The sequence below is a fragment of the Podarcis pityusensis genome (genome assembly GCF_964106645.2).
Source record: "Podarcis pityusensis genome assembly, chromosome: 5".
Taxonomy (NCBI): Eukaryota; Metazoa; Chordata; class Lepidosauria; order Squamata; family Lacertidae; genus Podarcis; species Podarcis pityusensis.
In genome coordinates, this window is record NC_138032.1 from 86,564,711 (window position 1) to 86,587,558 (window position 22,848).

The following is a 22,848-nucleotide window of genomic DNA, read 5'->3' on the forward strand; positions in this document are numbered from 1 at the left end:
AACCTGCACCATATACGAATGCAAATCATGCTACTTTTTGTAAGCCAGTTATTCTTAAGCCATGGATAGAAATGCATTTGCAAACTAGTTCTGAGGGAATCTGGTTTGCATTAGTGCATTTGTAACAAAACCATGGTGAATACCAGGGAAGAGGAACGTTGTACCAGTGTGGCACACGTATCAAGTGTGGCTACCAATTTGGAACCTATGATTTTGTAAGGAGCCAGCATTAGGTCTGCACCAGATCACCAAACTATTCTGGCAAATTTTGAAACACGAGTGCTCATGCACTTGTGAAATATTAGCAAGGCATTGCAACAAATAAAAATTAATCTTTGTTTTACTTCTTTGTGGAAACGGCTTTCAGCCCCTTTCCTCTAGAAAGCAAGTAAAATATTGGAAAGCCATTAGCCTAGCCCTTCAGATTTCTCCAACTCAGAGCCCATGTGTGCAGTTATATAAAGCAGGCTCCTTTTTCAGGTTTGATGAAGCAAAAGGATTTTGGTGTCAAGTTCTGGAAGGAGGGAAGACCAAGTGCCTGGGGAAAAGTAAAGGAAGAAAATATCCAGACATGGATTCCTCAGTGAGTAGACCAGTGGGATTCAACTCACTAATGTAATTGGGAGGGATGGTTGTGAGCGGTCCTTCATTAACTCTGCTCTCCCTTTGGAACTGTTGCAGTCCCGCATGTTCCTGGCAGACTTCTATCGCGAGCACAACATTGAACTATCCAAGTTGATGAACAAGTTTGGACAGCCCCTTCCTACATGGCTCCGAGAGGAGCTGCAAAATTCTAGCTGGAGCTGAAGTCCAGGGTGCTGGCGTCAGTGCTGCCCAACATCTGGATGTGGGAGCCACTGGGGAAAAACACACACTGCTGCCATCTCTTCTCTATGAAAGGAAACTGGAGGCAGGAGCAGGAAGTGTGCTAGCCTGATTATAGACCATGCACTTTCACCTATTAATGGTTTGTTACATTGGAGAGATACCCAGAGAACAAAATGGCACAAACCACTGTGCGGTCATGGCCCTCTAGCTAAAAAATTTAGGGTGGCTGACACAGGAATGCTTCTGTGCTATAAAGCCCAGAGTAGACTCCACAGAAAAACAAAAGCATGCAACTGTGTAGGCTACTGGGACATTCCCTATTTATGTCCAAAACACTCAGGATGCTAGCAAGTGAATGTCTTAATATTGTACCCTTATGTGGTTGTTAGGGTGATGTTGCTAATAATGGACAGCAAGTTTCATTTATCTGACTGCAGCCTTAGTTATTTCATTAACCCTATTCTAGTGGAAAGGGAAGGAGGGCAGGGAAATAGTCAACAAGGCAGCAGAAACTTGCGTTAAGTTCTCATGGGAGAGAGATTACTATTCCCCCCACTCGTGTCAGGTAAAAAAGGGGGGGGGGGATACGATGGTGCCACATTCATTCATGAACTATAAAGAAACAGTGTTCACTTGTAACTAATCAGAACAGTCTTAACTTTCAGCTGGGGTGGAAAGGGGATTCAGCAATCTCAAATAGGCTATTTGTTTTCATCTTAACAAGGCTGAATGAGATGGACTACAAATCTGTGTTGTCAGTTCAAATCACTCATTTTGCCTCAAATTCTGCAGGTCGTGGGTCTCCAGCCAACTCTTTAATCTCAGCATTTCCTCATTACAACCACTATGTGAGTGGAGAGCTACAGCAGTCCTGCCCATCCCTCCTAACATGCCTTATGTAGAGTGGTCCAGCAGCTGCTCACAACAAGTGCCAGGCTCACTGAGGGATATATATATATAGCAGCTGATTGGGGCAGGAAGAGCCCTCGGGGTAACTCAGTGTGCCCACTCCAAGAGGGGGAACGTGATTTCAGCCAAGCTTATACATGGAGCCTTAGTTATTGTGTATTTTTAATTGTCAGTTTACCATTGTTTGTAAATATATAATATGGATTATATAATATTTCATCCAATGTGTCACCATGCAGAGGGAAATGTTGTGCTAAAACCCTGTGGCTGAAGAGAGAAGCAAGTGCTGTGCTTCCTGCACTGGATTCATGTATGTCATTCACATTGAATGATAAGGATAAATTCTTGGCTCTTGCAGCTGAGCACAATGTCTAAATAAAGGTTAGACGTAGCATTTGGAGTCAATAAATGTACTTACTTTATTTCTCTGTGACTAGTGTTCGGTTATACCACACCTCCACAACAGCCAGCTATGAACGTACAAGGAAACAAAGCAGCTGCTTCAACACTGCATGGCAGAGATCGCCCTGGACCCCACAATGGCTAAAAGGGGCCCATGGCTGTTTTACCTCTTCTGTGCATGTGCCAAAAAAACATACTAGGCTTTTCACACAATAGGTGGCCAGATAACCTGCCCTGCACCCCCTGCTACTTCAACTAGCTCAATTTTCTCTCTCCCTAAATGGAAGGGGCTATTCTGACACTTCAAACTGAGCTTCTGCAAATGAATAAAAGCGGAACTCACCAACATCATTTCCCTCCTCTTAGAATGGCAATGGCGCCCACGTGAGAGGTTCTGGCTGGAAAAAAAGCCCTGATTAAAGCCACCTTCTGTGGCAGTTAGATATCACTTCTCTCAAGACAGCTAATTAGGATTGTGAGGATTTGAACACACCAAGTTCAGATAACGAGTTTCCTCAGGAAACAGTCGTTTACAATGGCAAGATGTTGATACCGACATCAAGTTATATCTCCAATGTTTATATCTATTAATTGAGAGCATATGCTGGTTGCCGATAACATACACAATATGCTCATTTGTAACTGGAAAAAAGGTTAAACTGCACAAACCGAGAAGTGTTGCTGCACTTGTACTTAGAGCAGTACCACTGAGAAAGGCTGCACAATTCCAAAAAGGGTCCAGTCTATAATCACAAAAAAACACGGCATTTCATAGGAGGAAGCAAAATAAGGGACTTAATCTAATAGACAGTAGGGGCCACCAAAAAACAGTTGAGACTGACATATTAATGATCCACCATGAATAATGTGCTCAAACAAAAGAGGAAAAGCTGAAATCTTTTATGCATGCCCTTGCCTTACCTGCCCCATATTTAGCTTTTATAATAATCACAGGCACAAAAACACTTAGACAGGTGGGTGCAAATTAAAACCGGGCTGGACACATGCTAGGGAAAGTGATAGATGCAACTACTGTCAAACCACTCACAGTAACCAACTTAAATTGAAACATGCCAAGAAAGTCTGACATTTCATTTCGAGAGATAATACTTTGAAAAATTAAGAGGATTAATGGAAAAGGCTGAAAGGGAGACAAAAGAGCCACACTGGCAGGAATCTGCCTAAAACCACCTAACAGGACTGCAAACAGAATGCATAGCACAGATGTCGAAAAATACAAACCCATTCAATGGGCCGGTTAACAAAGAAAGGCCAAGGAAACTATAAAAAGGCAAGGCAGCTTCCAAGGGTAGAAGTCTTGCTTATTGGAAGCACCAACTCTGCCAAAACAAATATTTGAAAAAATATTTAGCAGATACCAACACCAGGACCTTAGAGGGCAGAAACCCAGATCAGAACCACCATGGGGGGGGGGGGGGATGGAAAGCACAATGTCAAACACAAGTGACAAAAACCTAGGGCTTCTTGATAAACCATACGTCACTGGATCCAGCTAGCATACACAGTATCTCCTAGAAGTGTTGCTGTTACAAAAATACAATTATTTCTCATAACCTATCAGTAAAAACAGCCTCCTTTATAGTGTAAGACTAGGAAGTATGCAACGCCACACCAGAGGGGTTTTTTTTTGGGGGGGGGGAATAATACTTACTATCTTCTCCTTGCCTTACAGGGCCAGTAGCCAAACTTCTTTACTTGAAAAATATCAAAGTATCAAAGTTACTAATAGTGAAAGGAAGAATCAGAACTACCAGAGAGGGAAGCTGTCAGTAAACAACCTGGAATTTTGTGAGCATGCCTGTGTTAGAAATAGGATGCTTAAGGGGGAAAATCCTTGGTCTGATCCAATAGGGCTCTCTTAGGATTTTGATTTTACTATTTTTGTTAGTAATATTATTTACTGTATTCATCACTTTATACAAAAAATGCCCCCAAACAACTTAACAAGGTAAATTGCAAATAGGTAAAGAACAATCAAAACAGGAAAGGAAAGGACAATGTCAGGAATAATCCATCTGTGTTTAGGAGCAAGAGAGCCCAAACTCCTTTCTTCACATTCCAACCTGCCTTGGATGACCTGCCTTTCTCTAACCAGGTTAGCTCATTGCCTTATGTCTTACAGTCTTAAGTACTGTGTGTTAGAATGGTAAGCAGAATCGCAATGAAACTCTGGTGTATGTCAAAGACCATTCATGTTACAAGGTAACAACCTCCTGCTGCAGGCAGTCTTAAGTTCCGTGTTTTATCGCATCCTCAGCATGATTAACAGAAGGATGGAGAAAAGAATCAGTCTAAGAAAATGAGTGTTTTAATCAGGAAACTGAAACAAGGAATAAGAAATTGATTACAGGAGAGCTAACATCCCAGCCAAAGTAACATGACTGTACAACTCAGAACCACCATGGTTGGAACATCCTACAAAGCCTGATGACAAAAACTCTTTGGGGCCACAGTCCAAGCAGCAAAGAAACTGCAGTAGCCAGCTCAATACTGTTCTGGGGCCTTTTGCCCATCCAAACATGTAGGCAGTGCTGGCTGAAGGAGCTCTTTCCGCTTCAGCCTGAGCTCCTCTGGGTAGTTACTGCAGGCGGAATGGTGACGGAGGAGCCCAGGTTGCGCAAAAAGAAAACTCTTGCCTCTCCTGGCCCTATGATGAATGAAATTTTTAGAACCTTATAGAAAGTAGTATACATATTTATAAATGCTAAAATAAATATTATAAAGGACAGGCTCCACCCTACGCCCTTAACATGCAGGCACACACGCGCGCGCACACACACACACCCTCATTTAGAAAACTGCACAGGAAGGGGGCTGAAAGCATTGGCCAAGTATCAGCCAGCCAGACAACTCTGCCTCTCTCCCCCCCCCCAACCCCCGCAACTCTCACACAGAAAACACTCTCATACACACCCACGTACTTCCTTGCACTTGCAAAACTACTTTCTTGACTCCACCTGCCGGGGAGAAGAAAACAAGGGAAGTGGAGCACAGTCACAGTTGCACGAAGAGGAATGCCTTGGTATAAATACATCAAATCAGTGGTTTCCAACAGCTAAAAAAAAAAGATCCGGTATGGAAGGGTGCCACGAACAGAACTCTAGCTAAAAGAAGCCACCCCCAAGCCGTCATGGTGAAAAGGTGGTCATTTCCAAAGAGACCCTTTGCCACAAATCCTTAGTCTGCTTGCTGCGCTTCAGGTTCTGAAGGATGTCATTGAATTGCATCATGCCCATAGGGGTCAGGCAGAAGGCGCTTCTGGCGCTGCGAATGGCATTCACAAAGTCATCGTAGTCTGCCGGAGTGAGGTGGATCAGCCGGTGGTGGATGTACTTTAGGGGACACAAGGGGGAAATGATGTTCAGATACAGCCTTCCAAGGTAATAATGCATTTTCCATGTTCTACCTGATCACACTCCTCCCCTTTGGTGGCAGAAACGTCTTACATAATAGGTAGGTTGTGAAGGAAGGGAGAGGCTGGCCCAAGATCCCTCAACAACGTTGACTCAAGAGTCAAGGTTCAGCTTTTAAGCTCTGCCCTACACTGGCTCTTATTTATTCTCCCAAAGGAGGGATGACAAGCAGACTTTGAGGCCCAGGATCAACACAACAAAACAAAAGGCTGTCTAGATAGTCAAGCAATACTGTAATAAAGACTTAATTCTCAGTTTTCTCAACACATACACTAAATGAGAAATGAAGAATCTCATTCTGCCAGCCTTTAAGGGGCGTCGGGAGGTTCTTCACCTGCAAGTGCTTTGACTTAACAGCCTTCACGTTATCCAGGCAGGTATTTAGATGATGGTGTGGCTATGCTTTCTGGAGCAGCAAGGAGCACCTAGGTGAAGCAAGATTGACCCAATGGAAAGGAAGGGGCATACGTACCTGTATGTATGCCTGCTGGCACCTCTGTACCAACTGGTGAAAGGCTGGTGTGCGCAGGTGATTGTGGACATGGGCAGGATTGAGCCTCTGCAGGGATTCCATGATGATCTCTTGCAGCACAAAAGGGCTCAGGACCCCCTTGGCTGCACCAAGACAGAATTGATGCACATAGTTGACACCTGCAGAAAAATAAAGGTGGATGCAGTTGAGTAGGAAGAACAGGCAAAGCATACTGAAAACCCAAGAGGACAACTACTTCTCCTCCTTAGCAAGGGGCAGAGCACAGCATCTACAAATTAGCTGCAATGAGCCAGAGCACACACCAGACAAGGGAGAATCTGCCAGCCTTACTTTTCACTTACCAGCCATTAAAACAAAGTATTGAGGAATCTAGCTAATATAAGAGTAATCCACAAACACTGCTTTTCTTTTTATAGAACTTTAACAAATTTCTAAATTACACTTGGACTAATGCATGGGCCTTATCCACACGCCCAAAGCTTTTTTTTGCTTCCCCACCCCTATGTATTTTTATGTTCTACTGCGCCTCCAGGTCTCTCACTCTGATATCATGATGCCAAGAGTTGTTTTGTTTTCTTAAAAAAACACCCCAGTCCGGCACTTTTTCTATTTTTAAAACAGAATTATTCGTAGTTCCTGAAGCTACCTGCTGTGATGCCAGAATGTTTTTATGGCCCATCAAAAATCCCAATATTTTTTTTAAAAGGGGGAAATACTTGTAGCCACTTTTATGGGGTCCCATACCATAGGCCACACCTGGGACCCCCATACAGCTGACCATGGGTCAATGCAGTCCTTGGCCCGAAAAAGGTTAGCCATCCCTGCAGTGCCTAAAAAAACCCTTTAAGCTGCTCACTTTTGGTGTCATTTACATCTCCATGCGATAGTCTTCTGTTAGGGATCAGAAGCTACAATATTTAGTGTGGTCTCTCTTTGCGAATTAATTTTATTTTCCACATTTTATCCAGTTCTAGAATCAATGCCACTGCTACAGTTTGGGCAATCAGATGAAGATACACGAAAAGCAGAAGAGCTTGGTGGAAAATGTTGCCTTAGGACTAAGTGAACCTTTACTCTGCCTTGGGCCTTACCTAATTTGGCAGCTAATCCCAGGAGCCATTTCACATCTTCTGTGTAGGGTGGGCTGCGTGAGAAGTTGTTGGGGTGGTCATTGTGAGCTCTGCGGCCAAGCATCTCCAGCGCTAACATTCCTGCAGGGAAGTGCAAATTCAAAATTTCAGACAACCAAGTTAAGCCCCACAAGACTTAAGAGGGGTGGTGCCCACCCATTCGCAACCATCTCATAGAAATGAGCTAGGAGATGGCAATTATGCCAAATGGTGTCTCTGCTTATCTTTGCAAGGTGGTAAAAAGGTTGACGACATTTGTAATCCCTGTGGATTTGGGAGAAGACGAAGCGACAACTTGCAGAACGATCTGGAGCTGAGAAGCAGCGGGTGGGGGGAAGCACAAATGTACATCTTCCTCTGCTCTTTCAAAAGCAGCTTTAAAAAAAACAAATAGAAAGCCAGCGGGACTTTTTATTTTCATTTTTCATTTTGTTTAAACACAGACATCAACATTCACCATTCAGTTATGCCCTCAGTTCCTATGCAAAACAACACTCTCTGTTGTGTTAGGCTTCCCCCTCTGCTCCTGTACTCTTTCCTGTCTGTGAGAACAGCCAAAACAGGGAGACAATATTTCCAAGGGGACTCCAGTGACACAAACCCCTCCTCTACATCATTCTGCCATAGAATGGATAAGGACACCAACCACAATATGGAGAGCAACTCAGGACAGTCTGGATTCTCCATATTTAAGGAGTTTTGAAAATGCCCAGGTTCCCACTGGCAATCAATTTCAATATGGCCAACTGGGAATCCAACTGCAAGTAAATACAAACCTAGACCAGAGTAGTATAGGGATACATTGTGACCAGGGCAAGCCAGAACATTTCAGGCTGACCCCAAATTCTGGACATCTTACAAGCCCACCTACCTGGGGGATACTTCCTAGACTAGTACATTTTACCACAGTGTTAAATGGTAAAGGGTAACAACTTGCTCCATCCCAGATATATCTTATGCCCCAAGGATTTGGATGTCAGCCCAAAGCCAGGACTGGAAGGCATGCCTTCACCTTCCCTTCAAAGCAAAAGGCAGAGAGCAACACGCTCTACCCCAGCTGGACTCTCTTTCAAAGTCCAATATAGGAGATTATGTGCTAGAGATAGAAAGCAAACTGTGCACTGCTTGTGAGCCTTGACAAACGGAGGCTTTGAACGGCATTGAGGGAACACATGATGGATCTTCACCCCTGCTCCCTTTCCATTTCATTGTGTGTCTTCTTCTTCACACCCCAAGAACCCTACAGGTGTCTGTATAGTCTACTTAGGAGGGAAACTTAGTTAAGGTTGAAGGATAATCAAGATAGCCCAGAAGGCTGTGTTAACATAGTAAAATTAAGAAATAAGTGACCGAATCCCCCAATTAACATTCTTTGTTCCATATAAATATGCAGTGATCAATTCCTTTTCCTGTAATTACTATGATTTTATTAGACTGCAGTAGGCGGAGATGAAAAAGGAAGTATCGTTGGTTGGTTCATTTGTGTTTAAATTTTTATTTTGGCAAAAAAAGACAGCATTACAAAAATCACTGAAACATGCAAACTCTTCGCATCCATTCACCTTCTAGTAGCCACTAGGAACTTTATTCCTCCTCCAATCCCCATTTTATATGACAGTGTACATTTTATTTTGTTCAGTGTCCCAAAATAACACCACATAGGCTGTTTTGGATCTCCACCCTCAGCACACAGTTGGAATTATGTTACATCCATTCTATAGGCTTTCCAAAAGGGGCCAACTTTGATTTCTAGGAATCTGCAAGATAATCCATTTTGTAATCAATCCAGGACATTACAGTTAAACACCACTATCAGCCTTGAAAACCAAAGTTCTCAATAGCCCTGCAACACCAGCAGGGTGTGAACCATTCAATGTGACCAAGTCCTGGCAGTCACTCATAACCAATGCAGTCAAGGATGGGCACATGGTATCAAGACCTTAGAGATTGGAGGACTCATCACAAAGCAGAGGTTGAGGGGAGTTCCATCTCCCTCCTTGGAACAGTAATCAAGGCTTATCTTACACATGTCTCCTGCTCAGAACAGGTCATATTGAACAAGGTGGCTCATATGGTTGAGTCTTACAAGCCTGTCATTTCTAGCCCAGTTACCTCACACCATGACCATGGGCTTTGTTCCACTGACATCTGCAATAGTTTCTCCTCCCATTTCATGGGAGACCCAGTGCTAGTCCTGCAATGCAGCAGAGTGGGGCATTTGGTCTCCACTTGGGGCAGCAAAATATCTTCAGCCAACAGTGGTGAGTCAGCCTGATCAAAGTTTGGTTTCTCGAGAATCAAGAACCTCTTCAAGACAGTAGCTCAACTATGCTTGTCTGGCACAGCAAGGTACCAGAATGCTTATGAATGAGGTGCCAAAATTCAGATAAAGGCTGTACATGTGGTGCCCACAGGGCATAGGTCCATGAAAGACTCCCAACTGCACAAAACATGCCTGTTGAAAGCAGACAGAAGGGCTTGTTCTGCTTTACCCCCAGAAACACTGGATAGCCCTTGGCTTTTTGTCACAGTCAGTGTCTCAGCATGGGCCATACTAATCATGAGGGACACAAAGGAGGCAGATTATTATCACTATAATGAAGCAGAGAAGCTGCCGGCATCCTTGAGAATGATGTACCTGAGGGAGATCCTGAATGCACCCAACAGCTATACTTTGCTTGGGCCCAGGTGTAATGCCAAGCTGTCCAATTATATGACCAGATTCCTGAGCCTGATTGCCAAGATGGGTGGAGTTGCAGGGATCTTTAAGCCACTGGTTTCTACCATCCTCTCCTTGGCTCCTGGTATTGAGGTAGCTTGATATTCCTAATGTGATCCTCAGAGGCCCTGGCACTTAGACCTGATGATGCTGAAGCTGGCTCCGTCCATGCCGTTTTCTACTGAACTCAAGCTCCCTGCCCTGCAATTATTTTACTTGGAAGGCAAGAGGAAGCAACTCAAGGCTCAAGTACTCTGAGCTCCAGAGGACACTAACCTCAAGGAGAACCTGAGTATTTATAAAAGTGTGACATGTTTTCTACAACATGGACTAGTTGTGCATTACGTGCCAGAGACTCAACTATACATAGGTAAAAGGGACTATCTCAGCTACCAAGCATCCATCCTCATACTCCATCTCTCTCTGAATCAATTTGAAGGCTCACTCCACACTAGATTCATAACATGCATCTTCCCCCGCCCCCAGCCTGGCAAAAAAACAACAACCCTCCTTATGTATGTATCTACTCACCAAGACCATTTTAACGTTCACCCCAATCCTATGAACCTCTCAGTATTGTAGAAATCTTTCCTCAAAGACTATTTCTGCCTCAGGACTGCTGACAGCTGGTGCACTCACATTACTGATTGGCACACTTCATCTCACTGTGATTCCATCCCCCAAACCCACTTACATTCCCTCAAAATATTCATGCACTGCAAGCTTCTGTGATCGGCTTTTAAGACTTGTGGCTATGCATTCCAGCCTAAACCAAACAACAGTCTAAAACCACTTCATCACGTGAGAATTGGCACACCTTCCCAATTGACCTGGGCACAAGAGTCAATTTTCACATACAGTAGCCCTGTCCTGAATTGCAGGTGAGAGGGTTGCAAGAGCCACAATTAACTGTCCTTACCAACTCGGTAGGCAGAGTGGAGGTGATGCACGCCTTGATTGCCTGCAGGCTGGCTGTGTTGCTCATCCTCAGAAGGAAAGCCGCCAGTGACAAGGGAGCTGGGCTGAGAAGATAGACTCGTCAAGGAAGTCCCTTGAATCGCTGGGAATGTAGACCCTGCATGAACACTTCCTACTGGAGAAAACAAACAACAGTATAAAGGGGAGGGGGAAATATTGGCATCAAACAGCTATAGCACTTCAGCCAACTACGTCCTGCCCCAAACTGTGTCATATACCTGTGGGGTTAATATTAACTCTGGTAGTAACACGGTAGACAGAGGAAACATAAGCAAGTAGACCCAGAAGTACATGTCCTAGAAAATCTAAAGAAGGCTCACTTGTTTGCCTTCTCTGTGAGCAGGCTTTATAATGTAGTTCCCAAGAGCCAAATCTTATTACAGCATCGTTTCCCTTTGCAGACAATGGGAAGCCAGCAAGTAATGTATCAGGACAGTCTTTACATCAACAGTAGAATAATTGGGGAAGATGAAATAAGCGACACCAACTGTTTGGGGCCCTGGGACACAATTGGATTTTTATGGGAGTACTCTGCAGGCACTGATCCCTCTATTTCTCCCCACCCCACCAGACAGAAAACATGTGCACACTTGGACACACACGTAATGTCACTTTTCTAATGAGTCCTTCTAAGCAGAAGTTAGATCCAGCAGAACTGAAATAGATCGCCTTTAATTTGCATGATTTTACACAAGGCCCCTGAACAATCACTATTGAATTAAAGCTTATACTGGTAGACTACACAGTTAAAAATCTCAGAGCCAGTGCTTGCTAGTAACACAAAAACATTGATCCTCATGGATCTAGCATAGGTTGACAACAAATCACACAGGTGACCTATGATTTCAAGGTGGCTATGGAAAATTATGAGGGTCCATAAAGATCCATCCCTTAGATTCATATTTTTATGCCATGGCAGCTTTAGAAAGTACCACACGTGATTTTTATAGTTCAGTCGAGGTGATTTAATGAAGGGAGGTCCCCCCCTTTAAAAATTCTGTGATTTCAATAGGATATTATTATTATAATTATTATTATTATTGTTGTTGTTGTTGTTGTTGTTGTTATTATTATTTACTGCATTCACCTTGGCTACACATTTGCCTTCCCTTCCTGGCACTCCATTCTCTTTCTCCCGACTCCTGTGATGCCTCACTTCTTCCCTGCAGGCTACTCACATTTTCTTCTGCCCAGTCTCTCAGACTAATGCCCTTTCCCTCCTACCCTCTCAGTCACTCTGCTTGCCAATCAGCTGCTGATCCAAGCCTTGGAAAATACAGAACTGAAAGAGAACCACTCTTCCAACTTCTTCCTACAACTCCATGCACTTTGAGGGGGGGGCGGAAGCTAGCAGTCAGGGGACAGTAAGTGGGTGAAGGGGACACGGAGTCTACACCAAGAGACTTTCTTACAGGGGTCATTGCACCCACAGGCCAACCACCCCTTTCTTTAGATGTGCAATTTCATGACACAATCTTTAGAAACCTAGTAATAGCTATACCATGTTTGGTAGACCAAACATCCCACCTGCTACAGACCACTGCAGGTCAATTTTAAGAAAGTCCCGCTTAAAGCTGTTTACTCCCAAGCCTGAGAAGTTTTAAGGATTATTCATGGAGGGCTCTTTCTCATTTGTAGCCTAAGGATTCTACCTAATAGTCGTTGTTTTCATAATTTTCATAATTTCCTAAGAGAATAAAGGGATTGTGCTGGCAGTATGTTTTCATTTTAAACATGGTGTATATGGTTGTTTTTTAAAGCATAAATGAAACCCTTAACAAATTTTAAAAATGTTGTATGCACCCAGAGATTGCATTGTAGAGGCGCAGAGACCAGTTGTCCCGCCCCCCTCAAGCGTGCAAGGAAACCTAACAGAAAAAGTCACTTGTGTTCATCTTGCCATCTTCCTTCCTCATATGCTTCAGAACAATATGAAGGTTTATGACATCATGACTAGGGATTCTGCTGAGGCAGATTTCCTCTTGCACATAAATCAGACACCTACATGTCTCAGGGTTCACAGTAGCACAAAAAAGCACCCCTATTCCTGTGTCACAGTAGGTGAGCTCCATAAGCCTCAGCAAAACTAGAACCACCATTCAGCTAGGATGCTAAAGGAGCCTATTTCCCGCAAGACTGAAATACTCACTTGCTACATTGGAAGACAGAGACAGCCCAGTCTCAGCATGGTATGGATGCACAGCGATCTGCGTCATGGATGGGACAGGCACTCCCGGGAAGGACACTGCTGTAGCTGCCAAAGACGGGGTAGTGACCGAGTATGGGTACTGTGCTCCAATGAATGCTGGGTGGACACCCTGCAAAGGAAGAGGACAGGGTAACCCTGCCTTGCGCCCAAAACACAAGGCAGGGTTTTTCAGGAGGGGCCTCCAAGCAACCCAACTATCTAGTACCGAAAACGCCATTTCCAACCCAACTCCTGAAAGCCTAGAACCCTCACCATGCTCACTGGGCCATTCTAAGCAAAATTCTTCCAAGGAGGAGGAATGTGACGGGAGACAAAATAGCCACTATGCCTGTCTTAGGCATTCTCCCCACCCCCATAAACTTTTATGAGAAAATGTGAGATTTATCAGTAAATACTAACCATTTGTAAATTAGTACAAATTTAATAATTCTGACACAAACAGGGAAAGCAACAATGAGATATATATCCACCAAAAATGCATCTTTATACAAAGATTCAGACTTTTGGTCCCTCTAACCCATTACTGCCCCTAACTAGAAGTGACTCTAAGGGCTTGGACAGGGGCTTTTTCCAGCTGCCATTTGCATGCACAGGGTCCCAGGTTTTGTCCTTGGCACATCCTAGTGCTGTGCTTTCACCCTTTTCGTTATGGTCCCACACTGAAACCAGCAAAACTAAATAATCCAGTTTGCCATCCTTCTATTCACCTAAGCCACAACGCTAGGGATGACAGAAAAAGATGCCCCCCCCCCCCCCCCGAGATGCTTACCCTACAAAAGATAACTTACTTGGGGATAAGCTGAGCCAGGAACAGGAAAGACCGCCGGGCGTGGCATGTGCTGGATAGGGTGCCCGATATACTGAGGATTGCAAGGGATGTGGGTCTGGAGTGTTGTATAAGGGTGCAGACCCTGGGTGTGCGCATGCGCCATTGCTGGCCCCGCCATGGTGTGCTGCTGGTAGATTGTCGACCCCACCGAAATTACAGGCACCACCGTTGCTGCTGCTGTCACCGCAGCCGCGACAGTCACTGTGGTGGGTTCTGACGTCACTCTGGTATCTGCCAGTCCACGCACCGCTTCGCAGGATGCCCGGGCTCCACTTGCACTGCAGCCTGTGGCCCCCTCTCTCTGAGCAAGAGTTCCACCAACAGTTTGTTCGTACAACCAGTACCACTGGTGAGCAACTTCAAACAGGACTTCAGGGTAAACACCACCTCCTTTGGCTGCCTCCTCTACTGCCAAGCATGCCTTCTCCAGCATTAGATTATCCTGTAATATTAGGAAAGGTACTGCTGATTTAAGGTGTTTTATACTGCCCTTTGCAATTTACAATTAAAGTGTAATTGCAATCAAGCTAATAGCTCTGAACCAAACAGTCAACCCTATAGAATTCTACCTAAAGAGCTTGGTAAAATAAAATAAAGAAGGCTCTGCCTGGGACAAAAACGGCATTAAGACAGGCGTCAGCCAACCCTGCCTGGAAAGAGCATTCCACAAGTGTGATGCCACATCACAGGGCTTTTTCGGCTGTGGCTCCGATCTGGTGGAAGACTCTGTCACAAGAGACTAGGGCCCTGCGGGACTTGACATCTTTTCGCAGGGCCTGCAAGACAGAGCTGTTCCACCAGGCCTTTGGCCAGGGCACAGCCTGACTCCCTCCTGCGGCAATCTTCGCGGAGCTCTGGCCCAATGGTTGCCATTGGTCTGAGTTGAATTAATTTTATAATGAATGATTTTAGAGTGTTGTGTTGTACTGTTTTATTGTTGTTAACCGCCCTGAGCCCGGCTTCGGCTGGGGAGGGCGGGATATAAATAAAAAATTATTATTATTATTATTATTATTATTATTATTAAGAAGGGTCCCTCTTTGATAGCCACCCACATCTCTCCAGATGGTATCTGCAGGAGCATGGGTGTCTGCAGGGAGGAGTCGTATTTCTTGGATCTCCAGCTTTTATTTAAAAACAAAACCCTCCAGCACTTGTAGAACCCAAGTTATAAGGCAGAATGTGCATGAACTCTCCTGTGGGAAACTAACTTGCTCCTGCCTTTCAGTGTTTTTAGCCAATGAAAGCAATGAGTGTCATAGCTGTCTGATATTTAAGAAAGCAGACCTAACCAAGCAGACAAATAGAAGGGTAGAATGACATGTCCCATACATGTCTATATAGAAAGATCTGGTTCCTTTTTAAGTCTTTCCTGCTGGCCTTCAGGTATCTGGGATTTCACTGTAACTGTGAGCTGGTAAAAGGTAAGCAGGAGCAAAAAATAACAGCAAAGATGGAAGTTCATTTTTTTTCTCTCTAATCTTATTTCAAAGAAACAAAAAACAAAAAAACAGTGATTTCACCCCTGAGTTTGTAAACATTTAAAAAAAAAAAAAAAATCCTTGCCGGTGTCTATGCAGATAAAATCTATCATTATTATACCCATGTGGCTAAGAGCGTGTTATTTATTTATTTGATTTAGTACAAAACATCACTAGATGGCTGACATACCAGCCCTGCAAGGTAACCCAATTATACCCATCTTGTTGGCATGTGAGTGTGTGAATGACAACCTTAAAGTGTAACCTAGTGTTTTATACTAGAATGGGGATTTTGGGGGGGGGGGGGCAAAATGTGGTGTGTGAAGTTGATTGTGGAAGCAGTGCAATTAATGGCTGAAGTGGGTGCAGAGAGCCAATTGAAAGGACTGAGGTTTTGAGGTGTGAGTGGCAGTGGCAGTGGCAGTGGCAGTGTATGTCATCTGGGTGCCAAGTCAATAAGTCAATGAACAGCATGAAAAGCAACAGAGGGGTAAGACCTGCTCTGCTAATTTCTAAGAGGCCAGGTCTCTCCAGGTCTCATCACCATTCAGTCAGCAGATCTAGCAGAAATGGAAAACTTGCTCCCTGGTGCTAGTTATTTATAAATGTATATCAATGTATTAGGAATATGCACTTTTCACCCTCCCCGAGAAAAATCCCTGCACATGCCTATGCACAGGAGGCTGTTACAATAGCTAGGTGCATATGGCTGCATTATAAAGCAGAAAGACCTATATTGAAGTGTAAGGTCCATATTTCATTAACAGACAAATTCTAATACAGAAAATATTGGATGAGTGTATGGAGAAAATATAAGGGCCCCCATATAAAAAATGTAGTGGATCAAAATAAATTTATTTTACTTTGGAATACCACAAAATAACTTATAGTAGTGGAAGTTATTTAAGTTGTTCTTTTGGAGATAAACTCCTGACTTTAAAAATCTAAAACATTTATCTCTCTAGCATTTTGGGGGTCCAGTTTTTTAATATAATATTTTAAAGACCTCGGACAACACTAAATGCAAACACTAAAAGACTGCAACACTAAATGCAAAAAGAAGGAACAGACAAACCCAATTGCACCTGACAGCATCAACAGAGACCTCTGAACTGCTCACCTGCTCCTTGCACTGGACCAGGGCTCTCTGGATCTCGTTTGGGTTCAAGGCGTGGGCGTGTGGCAAGCAGCTCAATGCCAGCTCAGCGGCTGCTCGCACCATGTTGGAATCCCTAGCTCTGGAAGCCCTGTCAGCCAGGGACGCTACCTCTGGAGGCGTCAGGTGCCCATCCCAGCACTCCACCAGGATGTTCAAGGCTGCACTGCCAATCTCCATGGCTTGCCCTAGAAACCAGAGAAAAGAGGATGCACAACAAAGTATTCAGGTGCCTACAAGACTCAATACACGTATTTTGGCATAGGCTTTCATGGATGAGAGTGGAATATCCTGAATTGGCAGGTACATACATGGAGGTGGGGGTTGTAAGCACTACGGCTAGAGAGAAATGCAATGCAATAAACGCAGGCTGCAACAAATAAATTAAAGCTTAGATGTATATTAAGGTCACTACAACAAGCACTCATAAAGCAGTGCTGGTAATATAAATATCCTGGCATTGGTAAGCTAACCAAAAGAGACCCTTTCAGCAATAAACTCCTTATATAAAGGAGCCTCAATAGTCTGTAGGTGACTTCTGTTCTCCAGTTGTCAGGAGTCTGCCTCTGCAAAAAGAAAAACCCATTTGCAGTAGTGCAAGTGGTTCTACCTGAGCTCCCTTCTATGTTAGTTTTTCCCATCTATGATGCTTACCTTTATGCTACTAGTGGAAAAGCAAGCACTCTGCTAGATTTGAGTTTTGTAAGCTCTGTAAACAGAGTGAAACACAGATCTTAACACTATTAATAGGGGCAAATATTTATTTATGATGTGCAAAGTAAGTTACAATCTTTACCTTGTTTGCCTTTGCAGCTTCCCAGGTTCCCAACTTCATCAAATTTCCAAGTTTGCAACTGGGAAACTGAAAATGCGACTTGCCCAGACCATTGCTGGGATCTGAACTCAAAGGTCTCCCAAGTACTCAGCCAAACATCTACCTACTGAACCCTGGGCTCTGAATGTGGTGCCCCATAGGCGCAATGGCACCAATGAACGCCTCTCCAAATACCCATGAAACCTCTTCCCCCATTGCTCCCCTTCATCAGGAGTTGTCTTTTTCCTCCTGTTTGCAGTGATCTGAAGAGATCTGAGAGAGGAAGTGGGTGAAGCATTGCTGCTTTCTACTTCCTCTTACAAATTCTCTAGCTCGCTAGGCTGATCTTGCCACCCAAGCAAAAAGCAGAGTAACCTGGAGGGAAGACAGGAAAGCATTTTGAAAGGAAAAAGGAAGCGGCAAGATACCCGGCTGCTTCCCAGAAGCCACGGCAGACATTTTGTGACTGGCAAAGCTCTCCATGTCAGCAATTTTGTGGTGGCACCTACAACCATTTGTGGAAACTCCATATGTGTCTCTGGGCACAGAAAGGTTGGAAGCTCCTGTGCTGGACCATCAAGGCTTCTAAACTCATATTTCATATTTCATTCTTACCTAGTTAAAGCCACATATGGATTTCTCTTGAGTGCTTATAACAAATACAAAGATTGCAAGCTATTTTACACTTGGACACACTAGGGATCATGCTCCTATGTACAAAGACCCTCTTTCGAAATACCGACAAGGGGAACAAAAGCAGGGAAGAGGAAGGGTGAAGGCAACACAATATAGTGATGTAAGAGCTGCATGTCTCTCTCTGGCTAATCAACCCCACAGCAGATAAAATACATTTATATATAAAATCTATGAGTTCTGTAGTAGCGCTTGGAAACTTCCTTTCATGTGAGTGTCAAAAAGCAGAGGACACCGAAGACATTTGCTAAAGGGCTACAAATGTAACTCTTTTCAACAGAGGTGAGGAACCTCCAACCACTGGCCAAATTAGGTCTCGCATAGGTCCCAATTTGCCCCACAAGGCCATTCCCCCCCCCCCCAAAACCCATGTTCACCTGCACCACACCTGACAGCATCAGTGATGTCAGTTGTGGGGAAATTAGAGACACAACTGCAAATGAGACACTGACTGGCTTCAAGTGCAGTCCTGATTGTTCTTTGGCAAGCAAGGCTTGGTGTCAATCAACAGCAATCAACTGTGGCAACCTGATCCCTTCTGGCACCATTATTCTATGGTCAAGCATTACCCAGAGGCTTCCCAAACTGTAAACTCAGCTATACATATTGTGCTAGCAAATTTAGCCATGAGTTCTTAAAAGTTAGTAGCTAAGTAAGGTCACCCTCTGGGGAAGGATTCCTAAAAACCAAACCTGGTTCCTACCTGTAATCCAAGAGACGTGGGAGGAATAGGTTCGAGACAGCCAGTTGGGAGAGACAAAGTTGTGCAACCCCAGTGCATAGAGACCAATCTCGAAGGCGCAGAGGTGGAGGTTGCGATGAGGACCCTGGTGGCCGCCACTAGAGGATGGGTGGGTGAAAATGGAAGTACTGCTGTTTCCACCCGCCTTGATGAGAACTGTCTTGGCCAGCTCAAAATAGAAATGTGCAGCTGCTTCCGAGGGCTGATTTGGGACATGAGGAGCATGGCTCTCTGGACGCCTGCCCTTATACCTGAAAGGAACGAAGTGAAATATGTATGAAGTGAACTTAAGACTAAACTTGCACACCCAGCATAGAAAGGAAGCTCAGTTAAGGCATCATATTGTGGGTTTTCCAAAAGATAAAATGTTCAGACTTTGCAGACTCTCCAGAGAAGAAACTCTGCAAGAACTGGGCCACTACTGAGAATACTTCACTATCTGCTCTTGTCATATGACCCCAGTGCTCAAAGGAGCACTCGTTTAATTTATAATTTCAAAATGAGTGCGGCCAAAAAAGTAATAGTGAGTTCACTTGCTGAATTTCTAGGTCTATTTCTGCCTGGCTCTCCCTTTGAGACTCCCAACTTATTATTATATTACCCTTCATCACAAGGCAGTTCAGAACATAAAAATACAAAACGAGAACACAAAATACATAATAAAACAAAACCAAAATGAAAACAGTAACCCCCATCCCTCAAACACATTTAAAAGGCCATAGAATGTTAATCAGCCAAATGCCTAGTTGAAGAGGAACGTTTTCACCAGGGACCTAAATATATGTAACAAAGGCCCCAGGTGAGCCTCCCTGGAGATCCCATCTCCATTCAGCCACCCCAAGAAAATATTTGAGGGGACCAAACCTCCCAAAGTTGGTGGGCATTGCTGCCCCCCCCAAACTTTTTTATTCACCTTGGTCCCCCTGCACACAAAGATTATGATTGCAGGGTCTGGGTGAAAAGCCTGCTTGTGATATATTTCTAATGAAGATATTTTATTTTATTTTATTTTATTAAATATACTTCCCTTCATCCAACAATCTCATCCTTGGGAGGACCAAATACTGAAAAGATGCACAACTTTGGAAAACAGACAGCAGCTCTTACCTGCCGACCTCCACCGTCTTTGCACGTGCTCCTCCACTAGCTCTCCTGCTTCCACTGGAGGATGATGAGCCCAGGGAGTCGCTGGAAGAGCTACTGATGCTATCGCTGTCCTGCCCTCTGCCCCAGGAAGTGGCTGCCCATCCTCCCCGCAGAGGCCGCCTGCTGAGGGTTGGAGAACTGTCCGAGGTGGTTTCTGGAGCACTGCTGTCAATGCTGGCCATTCCTGCAACGCCACAGTCAAAGGGCACAGCAGCAGGTGAGCAGGTCGGTAGTACACAAAACCACAGTTTTACAACAGGGAACATTCATCTCCCCCCACCCCACCCCAAAAAACAAGCTGAAACATTTCAAGTAAGTCAGAACCTAGAGATGTAATCTGACCAGAAAAGCTAGAGAGCTGATATACCAAGTCACTAATTCAAACTTATATGAGCCATGAACCTACTAGGTGAGGGATACTATCTTACTTTGCAGGTGTGCTGGGGATTACTGAAAATGTGGTAGAAGTCAGTATCTTTTCAGTAAGCCAGAACAAATCTTTAAAGCTTAAACAGCCTGGGCCATGTTAAGAACTGTTCTCTCCCTTTTGTCAGCTGAGATAATCTTCAGAGGCCCTTCGCCATCCCACCTTCAGAAATTAGGCAGGTGCCTACGTTGAGAGAGGACTTTTTTTTTTTAGTTGTACTTGGGCTCTGCAACTCTCCCTAGGCACATTCACCCAAAGAACTCATTCACCTTTAGGCAACAGGAGAAGCCTGACTTATTCTTATAGGCCTTGAACAGTATTTAGGTTCTTTTTACTGGTTTTAGCTTGTTCTTGGTTTGCTGCCCACTTGCTGTCATATCTTTTGTAATTTCTACTGTTATTTGTATTTGATGTCCACCATTTTTATATGGGTTTGCTTTCAAGCTGCCGTGGGGACACGCTACTTAAATCCACTTAATATTTAAATCTCCTAATATTTAAAAATCTGTAAGAAGAATACACAAAAGCAACACTAAAACTATGAAGCAGTATAATTAAAAAAACAGTAAAGCAGCATGTTGGGTCAGGAAAAGCATGGATAAAAAGAAATGTCTTCACAAGGTGTCTGAAACAACTAATGGATGATGCTTCATGTATGGCTGAGGGAAGGGAATTCCACAGTGAGGGGGCAATAGCAGAAAATGCCCATTTTCAGGCCACAAGTAAAATTTCCTCAGATTATCTAAGTGAATTTACAGCAGCATGCTGAATTGGTCCTGCTTCACTCTGCCCTTCCTTGAATTTGGAGCAACAGACCACTGCCTTGGCTTATTGCAATATACCAGGATGTCCAATCTACTGGTCGATCGCAGTCAATGGCTGGCCCCCTTCCAGCCCTGTACCCTCGCCCTCCATTGTTGGAGAACGAAAGACGGAGTTTACAAACCGAGGCTGTTCCCCCCCCCTGCAATCCTTCTTTGACCCCAAAATAATGTAAAAACATTTCGCACCCCCTCCCAAAGCTAAGCAAATTATGCCTCCCAAACCCCCTAAAATTGGGCTTTTCCCCTCCCCCAGAAAAGCTTTGACCTAAACCCCAATAAAAAACTTTGACCTGAACCCCAATAAAATGGGGGTAGATCACTGCCAGTTTTTAATTCTGTGAGTAGATTGCAGTCTCTTGCAAGCTGGCCACCCCTGCAATTTATGAAGCGATACTCATGGTTTATTTCTCCCAAACAAACCATGATCAGTTAGAGAAGAACAAACTTTGGCTTGCCATCATGGTTTGTTCAGAGAGAAACAAACCAAAAGTGCTGGTTTGCAGTCAAAGTAAGCCAGTGTTTATGCGTTGGCTGAATGGTGCAAACATCTGTCAAATCCAGCATTACATTTCCATCAGCAGTCAGCCAGATGCCTCTGGTCACAAGGAGGAAATAAAAAGCAACAGGCATCTGCTGCTTTATTCTCACCGAAAAGTGAGGTATTCGGGTGGGGGAGTAGGGCTTAACAAAGCCTATGTACTTAAATGGAATCTTTAGTCTATGCCTGAATACCATTTGTACTGTGTGCAGTTCTGGGTGCCACATTTTAAGAAGGGTCTAGGCAAACTGCAACTGGTGCAGGGGAAGGCAGCAAGAATGGTGAGCAGCATGGAAAACAGGTTCTATGAGGAAAGGTTGAAAAACTGGGTGCGCTTAGCCTGGAGAAGAGACGCCTGAGTGGGGACCATGATAGCACTCCCCAAATACACAGGAGAGGGCTATGACTAGATCTACTGGACTTAAGCAAGAGGAAGGTAGATGATGAAAAACTTCTTGATAGTTCAAGCAGTTCAAGAACGGAACCAGTTGCTGGGGAGGGGGTGAGAGAGAGCTAAAATTCCCTGAGAGTCTTTAAGCAAAGGCAAGGATGCTCTAAGCTCAGGATTTCCTGCATCGAGGAGAGAGTTGGCCTAAAGGACCACTATCAACTCTTATGTTCAGGTATATCCTGCCTCTGAATCTGCAGTTTCCATTTAAACATCATATCTAATATTCTTAGGCAAAGTGTCTCATAAAGGCTTTGTTTAACCCCCTTTTAAAGCTATCTAAACCAGAGGCCATCTTTTAGCTCTATTATGCATTATATAATGTATACTTGATTTTGGCAGTCCTAAACTTACTTAAAATCATCTTCAAGGAATATGCCCAAGCTCTAGTGTTGAAAGAAGTCTACCTTCCACTTCCAGCCACTCATCATTTTATAAAACACTGTCACATCCCAACTACTTCCCCAATCCCACCTAAAAGACCGCCAACTTGTATCCTTTCTGCATAGTAAAGAGTAGTAATGTGGTTGCCTCTAACTTTCAGTTACCTATTTTTGTTTTGATGGGGTGACCAGAACTGTACACAGTATTCTGTATGTAGCCATGCCACATATTTATACTGGCATTATGCTTGCTGTCCTTCGCTGT

At 44.0% G+C, this 22,848-nt stretch overlaps 2 protein-coding genes across 6 annotated transcripts in view; one reads left to right on the top strand and one right to left on the bottom strand.

Annotated features, from left to right (window-relative positions):
* NDST2 (N-deacetylase and N-sulfotransferase 2) overlaps window positions 1-2,159 on the top strand; it is a 72,162-nt gene extending 70,003 nt beyond the window's left edge. The window contains 3 exon segments of the mRNA XM_081006503.1: window positions 481-583; window positions 682-765; window positions 767-2,159. Coding sequence (XP_080862629.1) covers window positions 481-583; window positions 682-765; window positions 767-937 — 358 coding nt within the window. The 3' untranslated portion in view covers window positions 938-2,159.
* A 2,287-nt stretch (window positions 2,160-4,446) lies between these two features.
* The window catches only part of ZSWIM8 (zinc finger SWIM-type containing 8), a 66,424-nt gene continuing 48,022 nt past the window's right edge, over window positions 4,447-22,848 (bottom strand). The window contains exons 18-27 of one of the 5 annotated variants that reach the window (XM_081006486.1): window positions 22,749-22,844; window positions 19,925-20,147; window positions 18,779-19,068; window positions 16,533-16,756; window positions 13,891-14,373; window positions 13,043-13,241; window positions 10,835-11,005; window positions 7,158-7,277; window positions 6,046-6,224; window positions 4,447-5,492 (exon numbers count right to left, since the gene is read on the bottom strand). In XM_081006486.1, the coding sequence (XP_080862612.1) occupies window positions 5,289-5,492; window positions 6,046-6,224; window positions 7,158-7,277; window positions 10,835-11,005; window positions 13,043-13,241; window positions 13,891-14,373; window positions 16,533-16,756; window positions 18,779-19,068; window positions 19,925-20,147; window positions 22,749-22,844 (2,189 nt within the window). In that variant the 3' untranslated portion in view covers window positions 4,447-5,288. Of the gene's footprint in view, window positions 5,493-6,045; window positions 6,225-7,157; window positions 7,278-10,834; window positions 11,009-13,042; window positions 13,242-13,890; window positions 14,374-16,532; window positions 16,757-18,778; window positions 19,069-19,924; window positions 20,148-22,748; window positions 22,845-22,848 lie in introns of all 5 variants that reach the window. The other 4 variants (XM_081006487.1, XM_081006485.1, XM_081006488.1 and 1 more) reach the window with 4 other exon arrangements.